Source organism: Piliocolobus tephrosceles, chromosome 10 (genome assembly GCF_002776525.5).
Source record: "Piliocolobus tephrosceles isolate RC106 chromosome 10, ASM277652v3, whole genome shotgun sequence".
NCBI classification, from domain to species: domain Eukaryota; kingdom Metazoa; phylum Chordata; class Mammalia; order Primates; family Cercopithecidae; genus Piliocolobus; species Piliocolobus tephrosceles.
In genome coordinates, this window is record NC_045443.1 from 45,268,131 (window position 1) to 45,286,390 (window position 18,260).

Genomic DNA, 18,260 nt, shown 5'->3' on the forward strand with positions numbered 1-18,260 from the left:
GGAGTTTGAGACCAGCCTGACCAACATGGAGAAGCCACGTCTCTATTAAAAATACAAAATTAGTCAGGTGTGGTGGCACATGCCTGTAATCCCAGCTACTCGGGAGGCTAAGGCAGGAGGGTCATTTGAACCGGGGAGGCGGAGGCTGTGGTGAGCCAAGATTATGCCATTGCACTCCAGCCTGGGCATCAAGAGTGAAACTTTTTCTCAAAAAAAACAAAAACAAAAAACAAAAAACAAAAAACCCTTATCCTTCTTTAGAATTAGATATTAGGTATTCTGTCTAATTCTACTGATCTGATTCTATCTACAGAATTCTAGTTATTTAGAATTAGATGGAGCTAAGGAAAGGGGAATGGTAAGATTCCTAAGCTAGCATGGACCTTTTCATCATAAATGAAAGGGTCATCATGAATGTCATGTAACTACGGGCCAAAAACGTCTTGGGGGCAGTCAGCCCTGAACACATAGGCTGGCCAGAGGAATCTTGAGTTATGCAGTGACTGGGGAATGTGTATTGGGGGCCCTAGAGAGAGCTGCTAAAGTATATAAGTGGGAAAGTGTCCCTGAGGACTGGGAGATAGGTTCCTATTATAGTTCCAGCAGTAGACACTAAGAAAAACAATAATAACTGTCATTTATTAAGCATCTACTATGTGCCAGACACTGTACCCAATTTTATCTCCCAACAGCCCTATGAAATAGGTACTATTATTATTTTCGTATAACAGTTCAGAAACAGACTCTAAGACACTCAGGGTCACAGGCTAGTACTTGGCAGAGCCAGGACTTAAACCCAGGTCTGTCTGATTTAAAAAGCCCTAGATGGAACCACTTTGCTAATTGCTCTTTTATTTGGATCTTCAGAGAGAAATCTTCATATTGGAGAAATAAGGGTATTTCTCCAATCAAGAGCCTAAACGAATCCTGAAAAGGAAACAACCTTAGTTTTGGTTACTTTCTATCTTCTTAGTTGGAAAAAGAAATTGCAGTTCAGATTGTGGTTAGCGACCCTTCCCAGAGTCCAGTGGGTGGTAATATAATAATAGCACCAAGAAGACGGCCTCCTGGACCTGTTCCAGGAGGAAGAAGCCGATGCTCCCAAGTGTTCTCTCACACAGCTCCATTCTTGTGCCTCTTTCCCGCTCCCTATATTTCAGATTCTCCAGAGTCTGACATGAATCCCAAGGGCAACTTAGGGTGGGCATGGTGGCTCACACCTGTCATCCCAGCTACTTGGGAGACTGACATAGGAGGATCACTTGAGCCTAGGAGATTGAGGTTGCAGTGAGCCATGATTGTGTCACTGCACTCCAGCCTGGGCAACAGAGTGAGACCATGTCTCAAAAAAAAAACCCAAAGGCAGTTTAGCTCTTTAGCCTCTGTAGAACATTCTGGCAGAGTCTTTTAGCCTTTGACTCCAGTTCCCCTTCTTATGCCCACTGTCCTCAGTCCCTTAAGGCCTCTTTGAAGTTCTTTAACCATTGCCCCTCAAATCCCAGATAGACAAAAATCTCTCCAGAAAAAGCGATCTTTCAACCTTATTCAGTCACCTGCACCCAGCATCTCACAAGGATCCAGCAGAGGTAGGAGGTCCTTGTTTCTTCCTATTCCCCACTCTTCTCTTGCATTTCTCCTTTGTAATGCCTCCCGGCCTCTTCTTTTCTCTGATGAGTGAGTGTCAGCTGGGATTCCTAAGCGCAGACTCATGGGCAAGGGTCACAGCTGAACTCCAGAGGGCCACAACCCCTTGAAATGGAATGCAAAGTCATTTAAGTATGTACATTCTCTAGAGAAAGGTACATTGTTTCAACTTTATTCTTAAAAAATAAGAATTAAGTTAAAAAAAGTAAGAATCACTGAGATAAAGGGTAATGAGACTTTTTAACTTGAGAAATACCCTAGGGGAAATGACTTTTCCTGAACCTGGTACCCTTGGCACCTTTTTCTAATTTTTACAGAAATCTGATTACTCACCATCTAATCAACACATTCAAATTTTGTTGACACCCATGATGTGCTAAAAATCCTGTCTCCCAATACTTCCAAGTCTGCTAGTACTTGGAGTTTGCTGGAGTACTGCTGATGTGGAGGTGAGGAAATGGCCCTCGCCATGGCATCATACCGTTTTATGTCTGGGGCCAACACATGCTGTGCTGCATGTAACTCATCACAACTCTTTCAGTTTCTGGCACTCCTGTCTCACACTGGTTTAAGGGGCCTCTCTGAGGGTTTAGCTCCTATTCTCAAGAGGAAAACATGTATAACTTCATAGAAGTAAGCCACAGTTTTATCCTGGTACGGCTAAAATCTGCTCTTAGAGAAACTGTTATTTCCCTAAGAGATGTAAGCTGGCCTTCAACATGAACACTTAGTTTTACATGATCTCAGGATCACCATAAATGATAGTCTGTGTTTGATACGTATGATGAAATGGCTCACCTAGTAGTTTTCCCTGAACTAAGGAATAGTCCTTACCCAAATATATTTAGATGTATACTTCTTGCAAGACATAAAATTGCTTGCATCTTTGAAAAGGCAAGTTTTCAAAAGCATCTTCCTCATTTATATGCCTTGAAGAATAAATTCAGCCAGGATACTTTGCTATGGTAGGAAATGTTTTTGAACAAAAGACATGTTTTTGAATCCTTTATTCCAGCTACCATTTCCCCCTCACATTTAGACTGTCCCCAGAAAGTGAATTCTCTTTCTGCTTGGAAGCACTGTGCTTATAGAAGGAATCCTGCTCTGTAAATAATGCTGTAATGGTGCCACCTGTCGGAGAATAGGGACATTACAAGGGGAGCCTCTAAGGGAATTTATGGCTTTCACTTCAGCAAGCACTATCAGATACCTGCTAAAGGCCTGGTTCTCTGCCAAATGGTGGGTGGCGAGGAGAGAAGGGAAAGTAAGTAAATAGAATGTATTTGAAGAATGTAAAAAAACTAACTGCAATAAACTCTTGACTGGTCTCCCCTGGCCTTGCTCACATACCATTCATCCGAAGGTTAATCTTCCTAAACCAGAGCTCTGACATTCATTCTTCTCAGAAATCTGTGTGTCCCTAGTGCTTCCTAAGCTAAGTTTAAAATCCAGTGGGCGTGGGAGTCAAGGTACTCCCTAATTAGGCCCGGAATATTTTTTAACCTGTATATTTCATTTCCCAATTACATCTTCTAGACACCATCCCACCAGGTGAGAAGCCCATATCATCCAAGTCAAAGCTGGAAATGATTCCCAAGGGTATCCCAGTTTCTTTAATCCCTGAATGAGCTGTCTAAATGAGCATCCTCTGGCCTCAATTCCATATCTCTCAGTCATTCTTTCCAAGTGCAGTTGGATGCACATCTCCTCCAGAGAAAGGACTTCTGCAGCCTGGGCCACCTGCACCATCCTCTCAGAGGTGTTCCCCACCTCCCCTTGCCCCTTTTCCCTCTCCCACCCTACCTGTGAATGGGAAATCCACAGAAATAGCATGCAAAACTTTGACTATGAATTTGTGCATTTATTTCAAGGAGTAGGGTTCATAATTTTCATCAAATTATTAAAGAAGCCTGTAAAGTCAGAAAGGGTAACTCTAGTCAAAATGTGCTACTCACCATTTCCCAGAAATGGCCCTCATTTTCCTGCATCTGGTTCTCTGGTCACTCTCTTTACTTTCCTGCTCCATCATGTCTGTTAGTTAGAATTCTATCGGCTCTCTAAAGCCCTTCTCTAATGCTACTTCCCTCGTGGAGCCTTTCCTGATGTGCTCTCTTCCTCCTTAAAATGTCTAAATCTTTTTCTTTGTATTTATTTGGGGGATGGTAACTGCATTTTGCCTTACTTCTATTATTCCTTATGTGCTTTTATGTTCTCCCTTCTGGACTATCAGTTATCTTGAGAGCTGGAACTGCTTTCTCATTTTTATAGTCTCTGAAGTATCTATTTTATTGACTTTAAGGCACCATTGACTGTATGGCATCCTATTTTAGGTACCATTAAGAAAGGAAAAAATACTGTCAAACTATCACTATGATTTCTTATCATTTATATTTTAAAGTTTCATTCTTATTTAAATAACTCTTTTAGAGTTGTTTAGGAATAGAACTTAAAAAAATCACTACTATGCACTGAAATAACTAAGTCATTATGGTATTATTTAATTTTTTTCACATTGAGTCTGACACTTGAATCACTTTTTGACTCAGAATTGTTGATGCATTTTCCCATGCATTTCTATTCTCTGGGCCATTTTGAATATTCATGAAGTGGCATTTCTTAAAGAAAAAAAAAAGTCCTCTACTACTGGCTATGGGAATTTCTTCCGGGCTACAATACCTAGTATGCAAGTTTTAATGCTGGCACATTTTTTGATCATGCTAGAACATGTTCAGGGAAGGTGTTCAGACAACAACTAGGACTAGTATTCCTTCAAATGGTCATTAAATGGTTGATTAACTGAAACATCAAGGGATTATAGATTTGCAGTCATGCCACTTAGGATAACAACTAGGATCAGGCATGTATATGCAATGACAACTGTGTCATGACTGCTGCCAACAGTAATTGAAGGCTGCCATCAATTATAAGACACATTCCATTTCAGAGATGTTACAATGTGGGGTCCGGGAAAGTCTGTCTGGAATTAGTAGTAAGGGACCTTTCTTATAATAGGCAGAAAATGTGTATAATTGAAACTTAAGTATATAACATCTAAAGAATTACAAGATTTTAGAGCTGGGCATAAAAAAACACACGTTACCATCCCTTAGAATCTTAGAAAATGTTATTGGTGAAATAAACTTTAGTGATGATCACACAGCCATTTTAGTTTTATTTATTTATTTATTTATTTATTTATTTATTTATTTTGGATACAGTCTTACTCTATCTCCCAGGATGGAGTATAGTGGCACAATCTTGGTTCACTGCACCTCTGCCTCCTGGGTTCAAGTAATTCTCCTGCCTCAGCTACCCGAGTAGCTGAGATTACAGGCATGTATCACCACACCTGGCTAATTTTTGTATTTTTAGTAGAGATGGGGTTTCACCATGTTGCACAGGCTGGTTTCGAACTCCTGACCTCAAGCTATCTGCCCACCTTGGCCTCCCAAAATGCTGGGATTATAAGCGTGAGCCACTGCGCCAGGCCTCACACAGCCATTTTGTATGTAACTCAGACGTCTGAAGGGAGTACGCATGTCTGTTAAGAATCTGATTAAATTTGACCCGAATTTCAGTTCCAAACCTGGGAAGTCCAAAGCATTCCATACAATTTCTGTAATGTCCCATAGTTTATTTTCCTCTTGATTCTCCACGTCTCAGGCCTTACCTAATTGTAAAGCTAGGCAAGTTGTACAGTAAGAGTCATAGTGGCATTTTATGAAGGATTTAGGAGGTCTAACAACCTTTGAATTGTACAACTTTTCTTGCATAAATTCCCTTTCACAAGTCCTTTCATGACTTACACAGATCACCTACTACATGCTTGGACTATCTTACTTGCCCTAAACATCCCTCTTTTTAAACAACCAGTCATTTTGCTTTAGGATAATAATTTACCATACAAGATCATTTCTTATATAAAATCTCTTTTCTTTATAACCTTCTTTGCATAGCTAGGGGGCATGGCTAATTCCACATGTCCCCAGGCTTTATCTAGAATTTAATTGCTTCAAGGTAGGTAAATTGAACAATTTCCAAAAGTCAAAGAAGCAGTTTATGACCTTAAAACATTTAGATAACCTAATATCTGACCTAATTTAGACCAAATATCTAAATTTTGAAGACATTTTTATTTTACCAATAGTCTTTAAAACTGTCTTTATTTTTGAAAGTTTACCATAGTCACATGAACTAAAAAGCATTAGTTTTAAGTTTTAATTTTTCTGAGAAAATATTTAAGTGCTTTTTTTTTTTTTTTTTTTTTGAGACAGAGTCTTGCTCTGCCGCCCAGGCTGGAGTGCAGTGGCCAGATCTCAGCTCACTGCAAGCTCCGACTCCCAGGTTCACGTCATTCTCCTGCCTCAGCCTCCCGAGCAGCTGGGACTACAGGCGCCCGCCACGTTGCCCGGCTAGTTTTTTGTATTTTTAGTAGAGACGGGGTTTCGCCTTTTTAGCCAGGATGGTCTCGATCTCCTGACCTCGTGATCCGCCCGTCTCGGCCTCCCAAAGTGCTGGGATTACAGGCTTGAGCCACCGCGCCCGGCCTAAAGTGCTTTTCTTTAAGCCAATTAATAGAGCTCTTTTATATAAACATTACACACACAATACATATAAATACACAGACAGAAGATCCTGTAGTTGTAAGGTTTCTCATTTGCCAGTTTTTAAGTTTCTCTTTAAAGCACGCAGTTTTTAATGGCTTAATAAGCAGACACAGATGGAAGGAAAAACAGATTTCCAGAAATTAAGGATCTAATTTTTATACCAGATCCTGGATTCCAAAAAGAGAGAATCAGCCCATCCCCAATCCCTCGCATCCACACCCCTGAGTCCATGCAGGCTGCCTCAGTTTCATTCCTTATCAACTGTAGGACTCATAAAAACCCTTTCATTGGTTTCAAGAAGAACTATTACATAATCCTGCTAGGCATTTAAAATATTTTACAGTAGATCGAATAGGAAAATGGAGGTGGGTGGGGTAGGGATCCTGGGGAAAGTCCCATGAAGAAGTTTACGCCTTTAACAGGCTCCTCCACCCCACCCTTCCTTCCTCTCTTTCTGCTCCTGCCTGCATGTTCAGCATTACCAGCGCATTCTCATATTTTGAGAAAAATAGTTTCTTTCACACGTAGCCCCCTGGGTAGGGGAAATTTATCTTATTTTTACCCCAAGTACTTCATTAAAAAGTACAGCCTCCTTCTAAGAGAATTGCCGGTGAGCAAATATTAATTATGTCGTTGTACATAACTAAGGAAATGGGTGATATGCCCAAGATTACACAGTTAATGACAGTGTTAGGAACAGAAGCCTGTTCACCTGAACTATAGAAGAATTTTTTTTCCCATTAAATGGTACTACACTTTAATCTGCTATAAATGGTTACAATATGCTAAGGAAAGCTTATTGTGATTTGAATCCAGCTTTGAGAATAAAGAATCAAAAAATTTTTTACAGTGGGTGAATAATTGTTATCAGCATGATGGAAAAATACATTCAAAAAGAGAACCATGACTGAGTGAATTTGTCAGCAAGTGTTTACCAACTGCCTGCTATGTGTCATTGAAGGCCATGGGCACTGCAGCAGACTCCAGGAAGTCATGGTCCCTGCCTTTAAGGAGCTCACAGTCTAATTATAAGAGAATAATTGAATTGAGACAGAGTGTTCTTGAATCGGGACAGAGTGCTTCTCGGAAGATCAAAGCGAAAATGTGTTTTCTATGAGCATTGCCCACTAAATTGAAAGCACTTCAGTTTTAAAATGGGAATGGTGTGTGTGTGGGAGGGGCAGGTGTGTATGCAGGTGGGACAAGGTAAAACGGAGAAGAAATTTTAAAAAATGTGTGATGTTAGCTGTGGGCTTGTAAAAATATTTTTTTTTTTTAAAAAAAAAGGAAGTTAAAAAATGCTCAGAAAAGCCACAACATTTTATGCTACAGAGGACATCAAGTATGACACTGGAGGAAGAGCCATGGCACAGGCAGCATCCTAGTAATTTTCTGGAAAAAGTAAGTACAATGGAGTTGGCAAAACAAAACAAAAAACCTACGTATGGTGTCCACACCAATGCACAAAATACAGGTAATAAAACAATAGAATTTTAGATTTGATATGATGAGGAAAATAAAATCTCATACAGAAACATGGTAGGATGGGATTCACACCTGGAACCTGGCAGGGAAAAAGGTACAGTATGTTGCTCCATAGAAACAGAACTAAGTTCTGATGCGCAGCTAAAAAAGGGTGGCAGGTTATGGGACACACACCATGTGTTTGTGGGAAACCTGCTTCTGGGTAAGAAGCAGCTTCTTTGCTGTGATCTGCAGAAAATTAGCCCTTGCCCCGGCATTTGTAAAATTCAGGAAGGAAAGAGGGAAAAAAAGGGCAAGTAAGGGATGAAGGAAGGAAAGAAAGAGATAAAAGAAAATAAGTGCAAGGAATGAAATAAAAACAAAAGAAAATGATAGAAGGAAAGTCAGAGTAGCACTTTACATCACGAAGGTAGAGTCTTGTGCGGGCTTTTTATATTTTTGAGCATGGAAACAAGAAAGGAATCGTTTAGGTAAATATAAAGGAGAGGAAATAAGTCATGTTGTTTTTAAAATGTGCCAAGGCTAACAAAACAGATACATAAACTGGATTACAGATCCCAGAAGCAAATAATGAAACCGGCACAAAACCAAGTTCCAGAATCGGAGGATATGTTATTTGACGTAAATGTCATTCCTCAGAAGGAAGAGGTGACATAGTACAGATTGCTATTCTGGATCTAATCTGACCCACAAAGATGGAACTGATTAGTGAAATGGAAGTGAAGAAAAATCTTTGAGAGAAAGTAACCATGTCACTGAGTTTCTGGTAGCCAAGGAAATAAGGTGAAATATGTGTCCAAGGTTATGAAAAACTTGACTTCAAATAGTGAAAGGCTATGATTTTCATAGCTTGAGACTGTATGGGGGAAAAGGTTCAAAGAGGGTTAAATTCAGTCAGAACAGTGACTTTGGAGTTCAGTGACGAGGAATGAATGGAATGCCTAGAGAGACCTCACCAGTGAATTCAGATTGAGAGATATCTGACAAAGAATAAGCACAACTAAGAAAGTGGTACCCATATTTCAACATTTTAAAAGTGCAAGTCATAAAGCAAAAGCTGGGGAGTTTTATTATGAAAAAATCAAGGATTTCTGTTCCATAAAGGGCATTATTAACCAAGTTAACAGGCAGATGGCAGGATGGAGAATACATTTGCTTTGTCTAAAACTGACAAGGGTGTAATATCACTCTAAAATATATAAGGAACTCCTGCAAATGAACAGGAAAAAGCAACCCAATTTTTTAAAAAAAGGAGCAAAGAATATGAACAGGCAGTTAATTGCAGAGGAGAAAGCTAATATATGGAAATTTATATTAGTAATCAAATGCAAACTAAACAAATAATGAGATATCACTTTATTCCTATCAAACCAGTGATTAGAAATCTAGAAAATAGCAAGTGTTGGCTGGGTGCAGTGGCTCTTGCCTGTAGTCCCAGTATTTTGGGAGGCCAATGCGGGAGAACTTCTTGACCCCAGGAGTTTGAGACCAGCCTGGGCAACACAGTGGGATCCCACTTCTACAAAAAAATTTAAAAAATTAGCTGAGCATGGTGGTATGCGCCTATAGTCCCAGCTACTCAGGAGGCTGAAGCAGGAGGATCGGTTGAGGCTGGGAGGCTGCAGTGAGCCATAATTACACCACTGCACCCCAGCCTGGACAGCAGAGTGAGACTCTGTCTCAAAAAAAAAAAAAAAAAAAAGAGAAAGAAAAAAAGAAAAGAAAGAAAAAGAAAAATTGCAAGTGTTGTCAGATGTGGAAATACAGAATCTTGCACTGCTGCAAGATTGGTTCCACCACTTTTGGAAAGCAATATGGCATTACTTGGATACATTAAACAGATTCATACCCAGTAGCCCAGCAGCAATTCCTCCCCTAAGTAACATAAAGCAAATTATTTACGAGTTCACAAGGGGACCAATACAAGGATGTTCAGTGCAGGGTTATTTGTAGTAGCATGGAGTTGGAAGCAGCATGGGAGCTCATCAATGGAAGAGTGGACAGACGCATACCTCTGACTATTAGGCATCAATGTGAAGTAACAGATTAAATATTAACATCTGGCAATGTGGATGGAGCTAAAAAACAGTGCTTAGGTTAAACAAATACATGTAATGAGACAAATATCTGAGTAGCTTTGGAGTACATTTAATAATACATGCCCATGAAATAATAACTATGTTTAGAAAACACATAAATGGAAATATGCACGTTAGGCACATTAGAAAATGCCTATTATAGGGGAAAGTGGGATTTGAAGGGTATAAATAAAAAAATAAAACAAGAGGGCCTTACTGTCAGGGTCCGATGATAGTGTGCCATGAACTGAGGAGTATGACCAACTCATTCCTTTCAGGAACAAACAAAACTTCAAAACATAGCAAAAAAAAAAAAAAAAAAGCAAACGTAAATCATAACAACACCTGAAAGATGAAGGCTGGAATGAGGAAAAACTTGCAAAAAAGAAAACTGGTTGGGCACGATGGCTCACGCCTGTAATTCCAACACTTTGGGAGGCCGAGGGGGGCGGATCATCTGAGGTTGGGAGTTCCAGACCACCCTGACCAACATGGAGAAACCCCATCTCTACTAAATATACAAAATTAGCCGGGTGTTGGTGGCGCATGCCTGTAATCCTAGCTGCTTGGGAGGCTGAGGCAGGAAAATCGCTTGAACCCGGGACGTGGAGGTTGTGGTGCACTCCAGCCTGGACAACAAGAGCGAAACTCCGTCTCTGTCTCAAAAACTGGACTTGTTATTTTGATCATGTACAAAACACAGGTAAGTCTGATGCTCTGGGCACATGGGATGCTGTTAACAGTTGGAAGAGGGGAGAAACATTTCTTGAGGTGCTAATTGAAGTGCTTGAAATACTTTATGTTATTTAATCCTCATAACCACACTGAAGCATCGTTGTCCTAGTTAAGACTCTTTAGCTAAGACTCTTCAGTTGCAAGAAACAGAAATCCATTTCAGACAGCTTTAAGTCAAACAACAACAACAAAAAGCACTTGTTATATGGGCGTAAGGTTATTTCACAGAACCCAAGAGTAAGAATGCAGCTGTGTCTTCAAGGCTGAACCAAACCAAGTGCTCCTTGAGGCTCTAAATATATTTTTCATCTCCTAGATAAACCATATTTCTATATGTTAAACTGAATATTTCAAAGGAAGTCGCCAATAATAGGTGCCTTGGGGGATTCCGTGAGGGTTCAGGACTCTGGACATTACCGCTCCACTCCTATCAGAACAGCTCTGTTTTTATTTGGTTAGTACATCAGGATTCTGCTTAAGAGTTCATTGAGGAAATAGCACAACAGTACCTCCTCTGGCCAGATACTGTGCGAAGAATTACAAAATAAATCACAGACGAGTGAAGATAGGAAAGTAAATACACTCTAAAACAATAAGGGAGTACAGTGACAGAAAAACGCACAGATTATTAAGGGAACTCAAAGAAAGTCTAGTAAACCCAGAAAGGGCTAGGGCTTATGGGAGGTTTCACGGAGTGGGTACCTGGAAAAGGGAGGTAAGGCAGCTCAAAGGACACTTGTTCAATGGAGGGAAGAGGATTCAACAATTATACAATTCGTTGAGTCGGGGCTATCACTGCGAAAGAACTTGGCTTCGGATCCGCGGTCAAGGCTGGGAGCTATGGAGGCCGGATGTGATTGGCAGAGACCTCTGCTCAGGTCTGCGTCAAGTCTTGCTTCGCTCCCATCCCATCCTGCGCCAATGGGGCGCAGTATCCCAAGCATTCCACTAGGCTAGGAGGGCATCCTATGCCTCAAGGTCCGCATCTCCCGCTGCAGGGACTGAGCAGCCGCACTGGTGTCCCAGAATAGATCGTGTTCCCCAGAGGTTGTCAGGTTACCGCAATTCGGCGCAAGCAAGGCGGCCAAAGAGAGGGCGCTCATTGGCTGCCACAGCCCCGGTCCGAGAGGCGGAGGAAGGTGTTTCGTCACAGGCTGTCTGCGCAGGCCACTCCTATCTCCTCTCCAGGTTCTAATTAGGTCAGTGGCCCTACAGCCTCTTGGGTAGTTTGGAAGTGCGTCGCGGAGCCGGCCCTGGAAATATGGCGTCAACTTCAGGTTTTGGTGTGAGGGAGCCGAGGGCCCAGCCAAACCCTGCGGTGGGCAATTCCTGGATACCCTTCCCACATTTTCGGTCTTTGGGCTGCGCCGTGGTAACCCCAGAGCCGAGTTGCGTGCCCACCGGCGACAAGTGTCTTTCCATTAGGACATGAAAGGGGACTGGAAAGTGCCATGCAGTTTCAGGGTAGTTTCTGGTTAATTACATTTTTATGGGTTTTCGCAGAGTCTGGGGGCAATTTGTGTCCTTCAGAGACCAGGGACCAGGGCCCAAGCTATGGCAGGGGAGACGCGGCCAAGGCTGTGGCTTCTCGTGTGAGCTCCGTTCGCGTCCGTTCCCGCTTTGCGCCCGTCCCTCCGTCAGCCCAGGTCCTTGAATGAGACAGTGCTCGCCCTTGAAAAAGCAGTTCTAGGTCACTCGGCCTGCTTTTCCAGCATTCCGGGCCCCAGCTCGCCTTCTGCCATCGATGTTGACAGCACCAGTTCTATGACGAAGCGAGCGATTCCTCTTGCCTGGAATTTCACTCGTCCCTGGTATCGAAACCCCTGCCCCAATTTTCTACCTTACAACTCCAGCGTATTTTTAACGGCTCAGCCAATATCACCTCCTTGGTATAAAGCCTGTGCCGTCCTAGCTTAGGAACAGGAGCTATGCCGTTTTATTATTTTTCTCTATTTTAATTTTGTTTTTATTTTTTATTTTTTAGAGAGATGGAGTCTCGCTGTGTCGCCCAGGCTAGGGTGCAGTGGCGGGATCATAGCTTACTGCAGGCTGGGGTCGCGCAGGCCTCTATGCCATTGTAAATGCTGTGGGTTTTGAGTATTTGACCTCTATGAGCCTCAGTTTTTGCATCTTAGCATTGAGATAATACTAATACCTCATAAGGTTATGTGAGGATTAAATGGAAAGCTCTTACAGCAAGTGCTTAATAAGGCTTCCAAAGTACTTTGGTGTAGGCCTTTCATAACTCTTGCCCTTTCTATTACCATTATTTGTTCTTGTCTGCCCTACTAGACTGAGATTCTCAAAAGCTGGAACTGTCTCGTTTATAATCTCAGCGTGTATCAGTGCTGGGCAAATGTAAAGCTAAGAAATGATTTCTTAGAAAACTTTTATAGGCCGGACGCAGTGGCTCAAGCCTGTAATCCCAGCACTTTGGGAGGCCGAGACGGGTGGATCACGAGGTCAGGAGATCGAGACCATCCTGGCTAACATGATGAAACCCCGTCTCTACTAAAAAACACACACAAAAAATAGCTGGGCGAGGTGGCGGGCGCCTGTAGTCCCAGCTACTCGGGAGGCTGAGGCAGGAGAATGGCGTAAACCCGGGAGGCGGAGCTTGCAGTGAGCTGAGATCCGGCCACTGCACTCCAACCCAGGGGACAGAGCGAGACTCCGTCTCAAAAAAAAAAAAAAAAAAAAGAAAAAAAAACTTTTATAAAAGCAGTCTTTCTTCTCCTTTGCCTTTCTTCCTTTCCTTCACTTTTTCCTCTTTGACATAGGAATTTTCAAACCTACAGAAGAAGCTGAGACCCTGGGGGAAAGATTGGGACCTTTTGTTGTTTTTTTCCATGGTGACCAAAAGAGCCTTAACATTCACCCCAGTCTGACAACTTTAGACAGGTTTCTTCTGGACGTTAGGCCCCTGACCTCCCCTTTCTTTGAGTGTTAACTTTAGAAAACTTGTAATTGCAAATTCTTCTCTGCTCCTTCGAAATGTATATAAATCTCCTTAGAAGCTTATGCCAGTTTTACGACCCAGGGAATGTCTTTCTCAAGGACCTGGAAGCCATCCCTTTGAAATGTAATTATCAAGGAAGATAGCACCCCTATCTCTCAGTCTCTGTGGGAGGGTGGGAGCCTAACCTGTGGGTGCCTTGTTTGGAATTGTAAAACTACAGCTTGTTTTGAAGATACAAAAAAGTTTCCTTTTCCTTTGCAATTAGCAAACACATATGTCATGTGATTTCCCCCACAGCAGCTCTTGAAAACTTCCCAGACCCTTGTTTCAGTAGCGTTTTTAATCTCGTATTGCAGTAGTCTTAAGGTCTTTCTTGCCTGTTTAACTTTGATGTAGATTTTGACAATGGAAATTTTAGGTTCTGCATTTATTGTTTCTTCCCAATTACAGTGATTTCTCCTTTCTCCTTGTTAAGAAGAGCTTCTCACATCCTCTGATTTCTGGAGAAATCAATTTGGACTCAAAAGATTGGAGTTTTGTGAAGTGAAGGTACTGTTTTTGTTTTGCTTTGTTTTTTTTTTTTTTTTGTTTGTTTTGTTTTGTTTTGTTTTGTTTTGAGATGGAGTCGCTCTCTCTCACCCAGGCTGGAGTGCAGTGGTGGAATCACGGCTCACTGTAGCTTCCGCCTCCTGGGTTCAAATGATCCTCCCGCCTCAGCCTCTCAAGTAGCTGGAATTACAAGCACGCGCCACCACGCCCAGCTAGTTTTTGTATTTTTATTAGAGACGGGGGTTTCACCGTGTTGACCAGGCTGGTCTTGAACTCCTGGCCTCAAGTAATCTGCCCACCTTGGCCTCCTACAATGCTGGAATTACAGGCATGAGCCACCACGCCCTGCCAGAAGCTACTGTTTTAAGTCATCATTGCAAAGGGTAGTGTGTAATGTGCATGAGTGGAAAGGGCAGTACATCTATTTGAGAGCATCCCAAATGAGGTCCATTCCTATTATGGAAGTACACTGGGAAATAAAGAACAGGACTACCCCTTTGTTTATTTATTATGAAGAGGTATGAGAAAAATGCGATTTTCAAAGAAAGAGAACTGCTGAGAATGTAGTACCTTCTCAAAGAAAGCTGTATTTGGTTAAGGTGAGAAGCTAGAGGAAGCTACAGAGGGTAGGGTTACAAATCAAAAGACTTCTGCAATGGTGGAGGTAGTATGCAGAAGTGTTCCTTAAAATACAGGGATCCATGTGAGATGAGGACGTAAGGTGGAGTAGGATTGAGGTGGAATGAAATGAAAGATGGAAGTGAAAAAGGAAGGCGGTAGGGGGAGAGGGGAGTTAATTTGGGGTATGGATAACAGGGAAGGAAATAGGTAACCTGAGAGGCTTGGTAGAGGCACTTACCACTTCCATGGGAAGGGAAATATCATGCAGACGGTCCTGTTGCTAAAGGAAGCTAGAGGATTTAGGAGAAGGGGTTTGGCACACTGGCCTGTGTCACCCATCCCTCCCTGACAACACACTACACAGACAAATTGAGTGCACTGTTGCCATTTAGTATCATTCTCCCCCCACGACTCGTGGAAGCTAAGAAGATGAAGTTCAGGGTGCTGATCTTTTTTTTTTCTCTGACTTTTCTTGTGTGAATACTTATCCCTAGTTTCTTTTTTCTTCCCCTCCCTCCTTTGCTCCCTTCCTCCCTTCCTTTCTTCCTTCCTTCCCTTTTTTTTTTCTTTTTAAATGAGACAGGGTCTTGCTGTGTTGCTCAGGCTGGAGTGCAGCAGTGCTATCATTGCTCACACAGCCTTAACTTCCCAGGCCCAAGCAATCCTCCCACCTCAGCCTCCTCAGTAGCTGGGACTACAGGCATGTGCCACAACGCCCAGTTATTTTTAAAAGTTTTTGTAGAGATAGGTCTCCCTATGTTGCCCAGGCAGGTCTCAGACTCCCTCTTCAGCCTCCCAAAGTGCTGAGATTACAATTATGAGCCACTGCACCCAGCCCTTTTCTTCTTGCTTCTTTACCTGCTTTGCATAGGAATTGGGTAGATGAGGGTAGACCCAGGAAGTGAGAGTGGAATTTAAGAAAGAAAAACAATAAAATGAAAAGCTGAAAAATAAAAAAGTTTACTTCTAAATGTATGTACGCAACTCAGGTTGGGGGACTAGCATATAAATACAAATAAAACGGAGTTAAATACGCTTATTTACTGAATCCTGTTGTGGAAACTTAAGAGGAAAAGAAACTAAGGAAAATCTGAAATTCTCCTGAGGAAGGTCCGAGAAAAAACAATGTGGAAGTGAAGTCAGAGAGATAACATCAGGACATTGGACATCAGGAGGAACTTTCAGGTCTGATTCTAGTGCCAAGGAAGCCATGAATGCTCTTTCCTGGAGCCTTTTAGCATAGGGGAGTTATTCATCTGCCAGCACTGAAGAAGGGGTAACTTTCCCATACCTCAGGTGAAGGAGCTTTCCTTTCAGGGCCTTCCTGCTAGACAGACTGTGCCGGGGCCAGCCTGGTTCTCCCAAGTGCCCTCACCATGGCCTCCTTCATTTCTTTGTAATGATGAGGTTGCACATGGGGGTAATGATGGTGTACAGGAGGGAGAAAGGTTTCTCTTCGTCAGGCCCGTGTGTGCTGTGGGGGTTCATGTAAGAGAACATAGCTGAGGTGTAAAGAAAGATGACCACAGTCAGGTGAGAGGCATAAGTAGATAAAGTCTTTCCCTGACCTGAGGAGGAGGCTCTGCTGAGGATGGTGGCAAGGATGCACACATAGGAAGTGACAGTGAGCACGATGGGGCTGAGCAGCCCCACGATGGCGTCGGCAAAGATTGCCCTCAGACTAAACTGAGGGTCCCCACAAGAGAGGCCGATCACCATGGGGGCCTCACAGAAGAAGTTTTCTATGTGGTTGTCTCTGCAGAAGGGCTCTCGGAATGAAACATACTCAAGAAAGATGCCATTGATCAGTCCAGAGAACCAGGCACTTCCCACAAGCCTGACGCAGACCTTCTGGCTTATGATCTGGACATAGCTAAGTGGGTAACAGATAGCAACGTAACGGTCATAGGCCATAAAAGCCGAGAGGATACACTCGTCCACACCAGCACAGAAGACAAAGTACATCTGGGTCATGCAAGATACAAAGGAGACAGCGTGGTTCCTGACCACGAGGTAAATCAGCATCTGTGGGATGGTAGTGGTGATGAAGCAGACATCCAGGAGAGACAGGTGGCTGAGGAAGAAGTACATGGGGCTGTTGAGCTTGGGGTCTGTTCAGGTGATAAAGATGTTGAGGCCATTCATGGCCATGGTGAGACTGTAGAGGGCCAAGAAGAGGGCAAAGAGCAATGCTCGTGTGGAAGTGGTGCTCTGCTGAAAGCCCAAGAGGATAAATTCTGTCACTGTGCTGCCGTTCCTTAGCATCTGGGGCCTGCTTGAGGAGGGAAGATGGGAAAAGCACAAGGATATAGCTGTGGGGTAACAGAAGGTACCAACTTGGTCCCAGAAGCCCAATTATAAAACAGAATAGATGAATGGTGGTCATCCTTTTGGAACTTAATAAACTCTAGTAATTTGGCAGTGCTATGGGGTGGCAAAAATGCCAGGGTCACCACAGGCTGCATACATAGAATCATAATATCAAAACATGAAGAAAGTGCTGGTTGTAACGTGCTTTACTCTGGTTTGATCAAGCATCAAGTGAAGTATTGCATCTGCTCCAGAGCCCTCAATATTGAAGGATTAGCCACTAACCAGGACGTGTTCAGAGGTGAAAAAATAAGATAATTGGGTCTGGGGCCCATGCCAAATGAGGAAAAGTTTTAGGAATTGAAGAATGGAGTGTGTGAGGGAAAGGGATGGTGGCTATCAGCTTATAGAAGATTGTATTTAGGAAATACTTGAGATATTTGAAGGTGTATTTTTCTAGAAGAAAAAAATGCTGAATCTCTGTGTGCCTAATTTAAAATGATGAATGGGTTGAAATTTCAGGGAAAATAAAAACATTCTAATCCTCAGGATTGTCCCTCAGCTAACAGTGATTTGCACCTTTTTTGGAGACATGTCAAGCTCTTCCCAGTCACCCACCTATTTCCAAACTCACTCGCCCAGCAGTTGCTGCTGCTACCACAGCCACCCATGCTGTGCGTGCTGGAGCTGGGGACTGGGTGGGCGCTCATGCATGCCTTCCTAACAGGAGACAGTTTTCCTCCTGGGGTTGGAATTTATGGTTACACACAATTAGGTAGAAAGGATCCAACTATCCCTGTGTGAAAAGGGAAGCTATGAGCAGGGCATATATTTAACCTTTCTGGAATGGACCTTCAGAGAACTTTCAACTGTCCCTTTGTCTCTGGCAATAAATCTTGTTCTTTTTCCATTTTCAAAGAATGAGCAGTCACAATTCTTATGCTCTTATCTCTCTATTGTAACTTTTAGGAAGTTGTTATGTTCATATTCAGTCTGTCTTATGCTTTTCATCTTGTTTTGGAGTTAGGATGTATCAGATCCCTTCCACCTTCAGATACTTATACTTTTTTTTTTTTTTTTTAGCTTAATTATAGAGACAGGCGCTCACTACATTGCCTATGCTGGTCTTGAACTTGTGGCTTTAAGTGATTCTCCTGCCTTGGCCTCCCAAAGTGCTGGGATTACAAGTGTGAGCCACTGCACCCAGCCTCCTCACCTTCAGATGCTTATAGATGATAACTATATTCCTGCTTAACTTTCAGTTCTGCCAAT

General features: G+C 42.5%; 1 protein-coding gene across 1 annotated transcript; it reads right to left on the reverse strand.

The window, feature by feature from the left end:
* Window positions 1-16,005: 16,005 nt before the first annotated feature.
* On the reverse strand, window positions 16,006-16,943 carry LOC111555264 (olfactory receptor 10AD1). The gene is given in 2 exon segments (XM_023231169.2): window positions 16,006-16,076; window positions 16,079-16,943. Coding segments are annotated over 2 exon segments (936 nt in total).
* Between the last annotated feature and the right edge of the window lie 1,317 nt (window positions 16,944-18,260).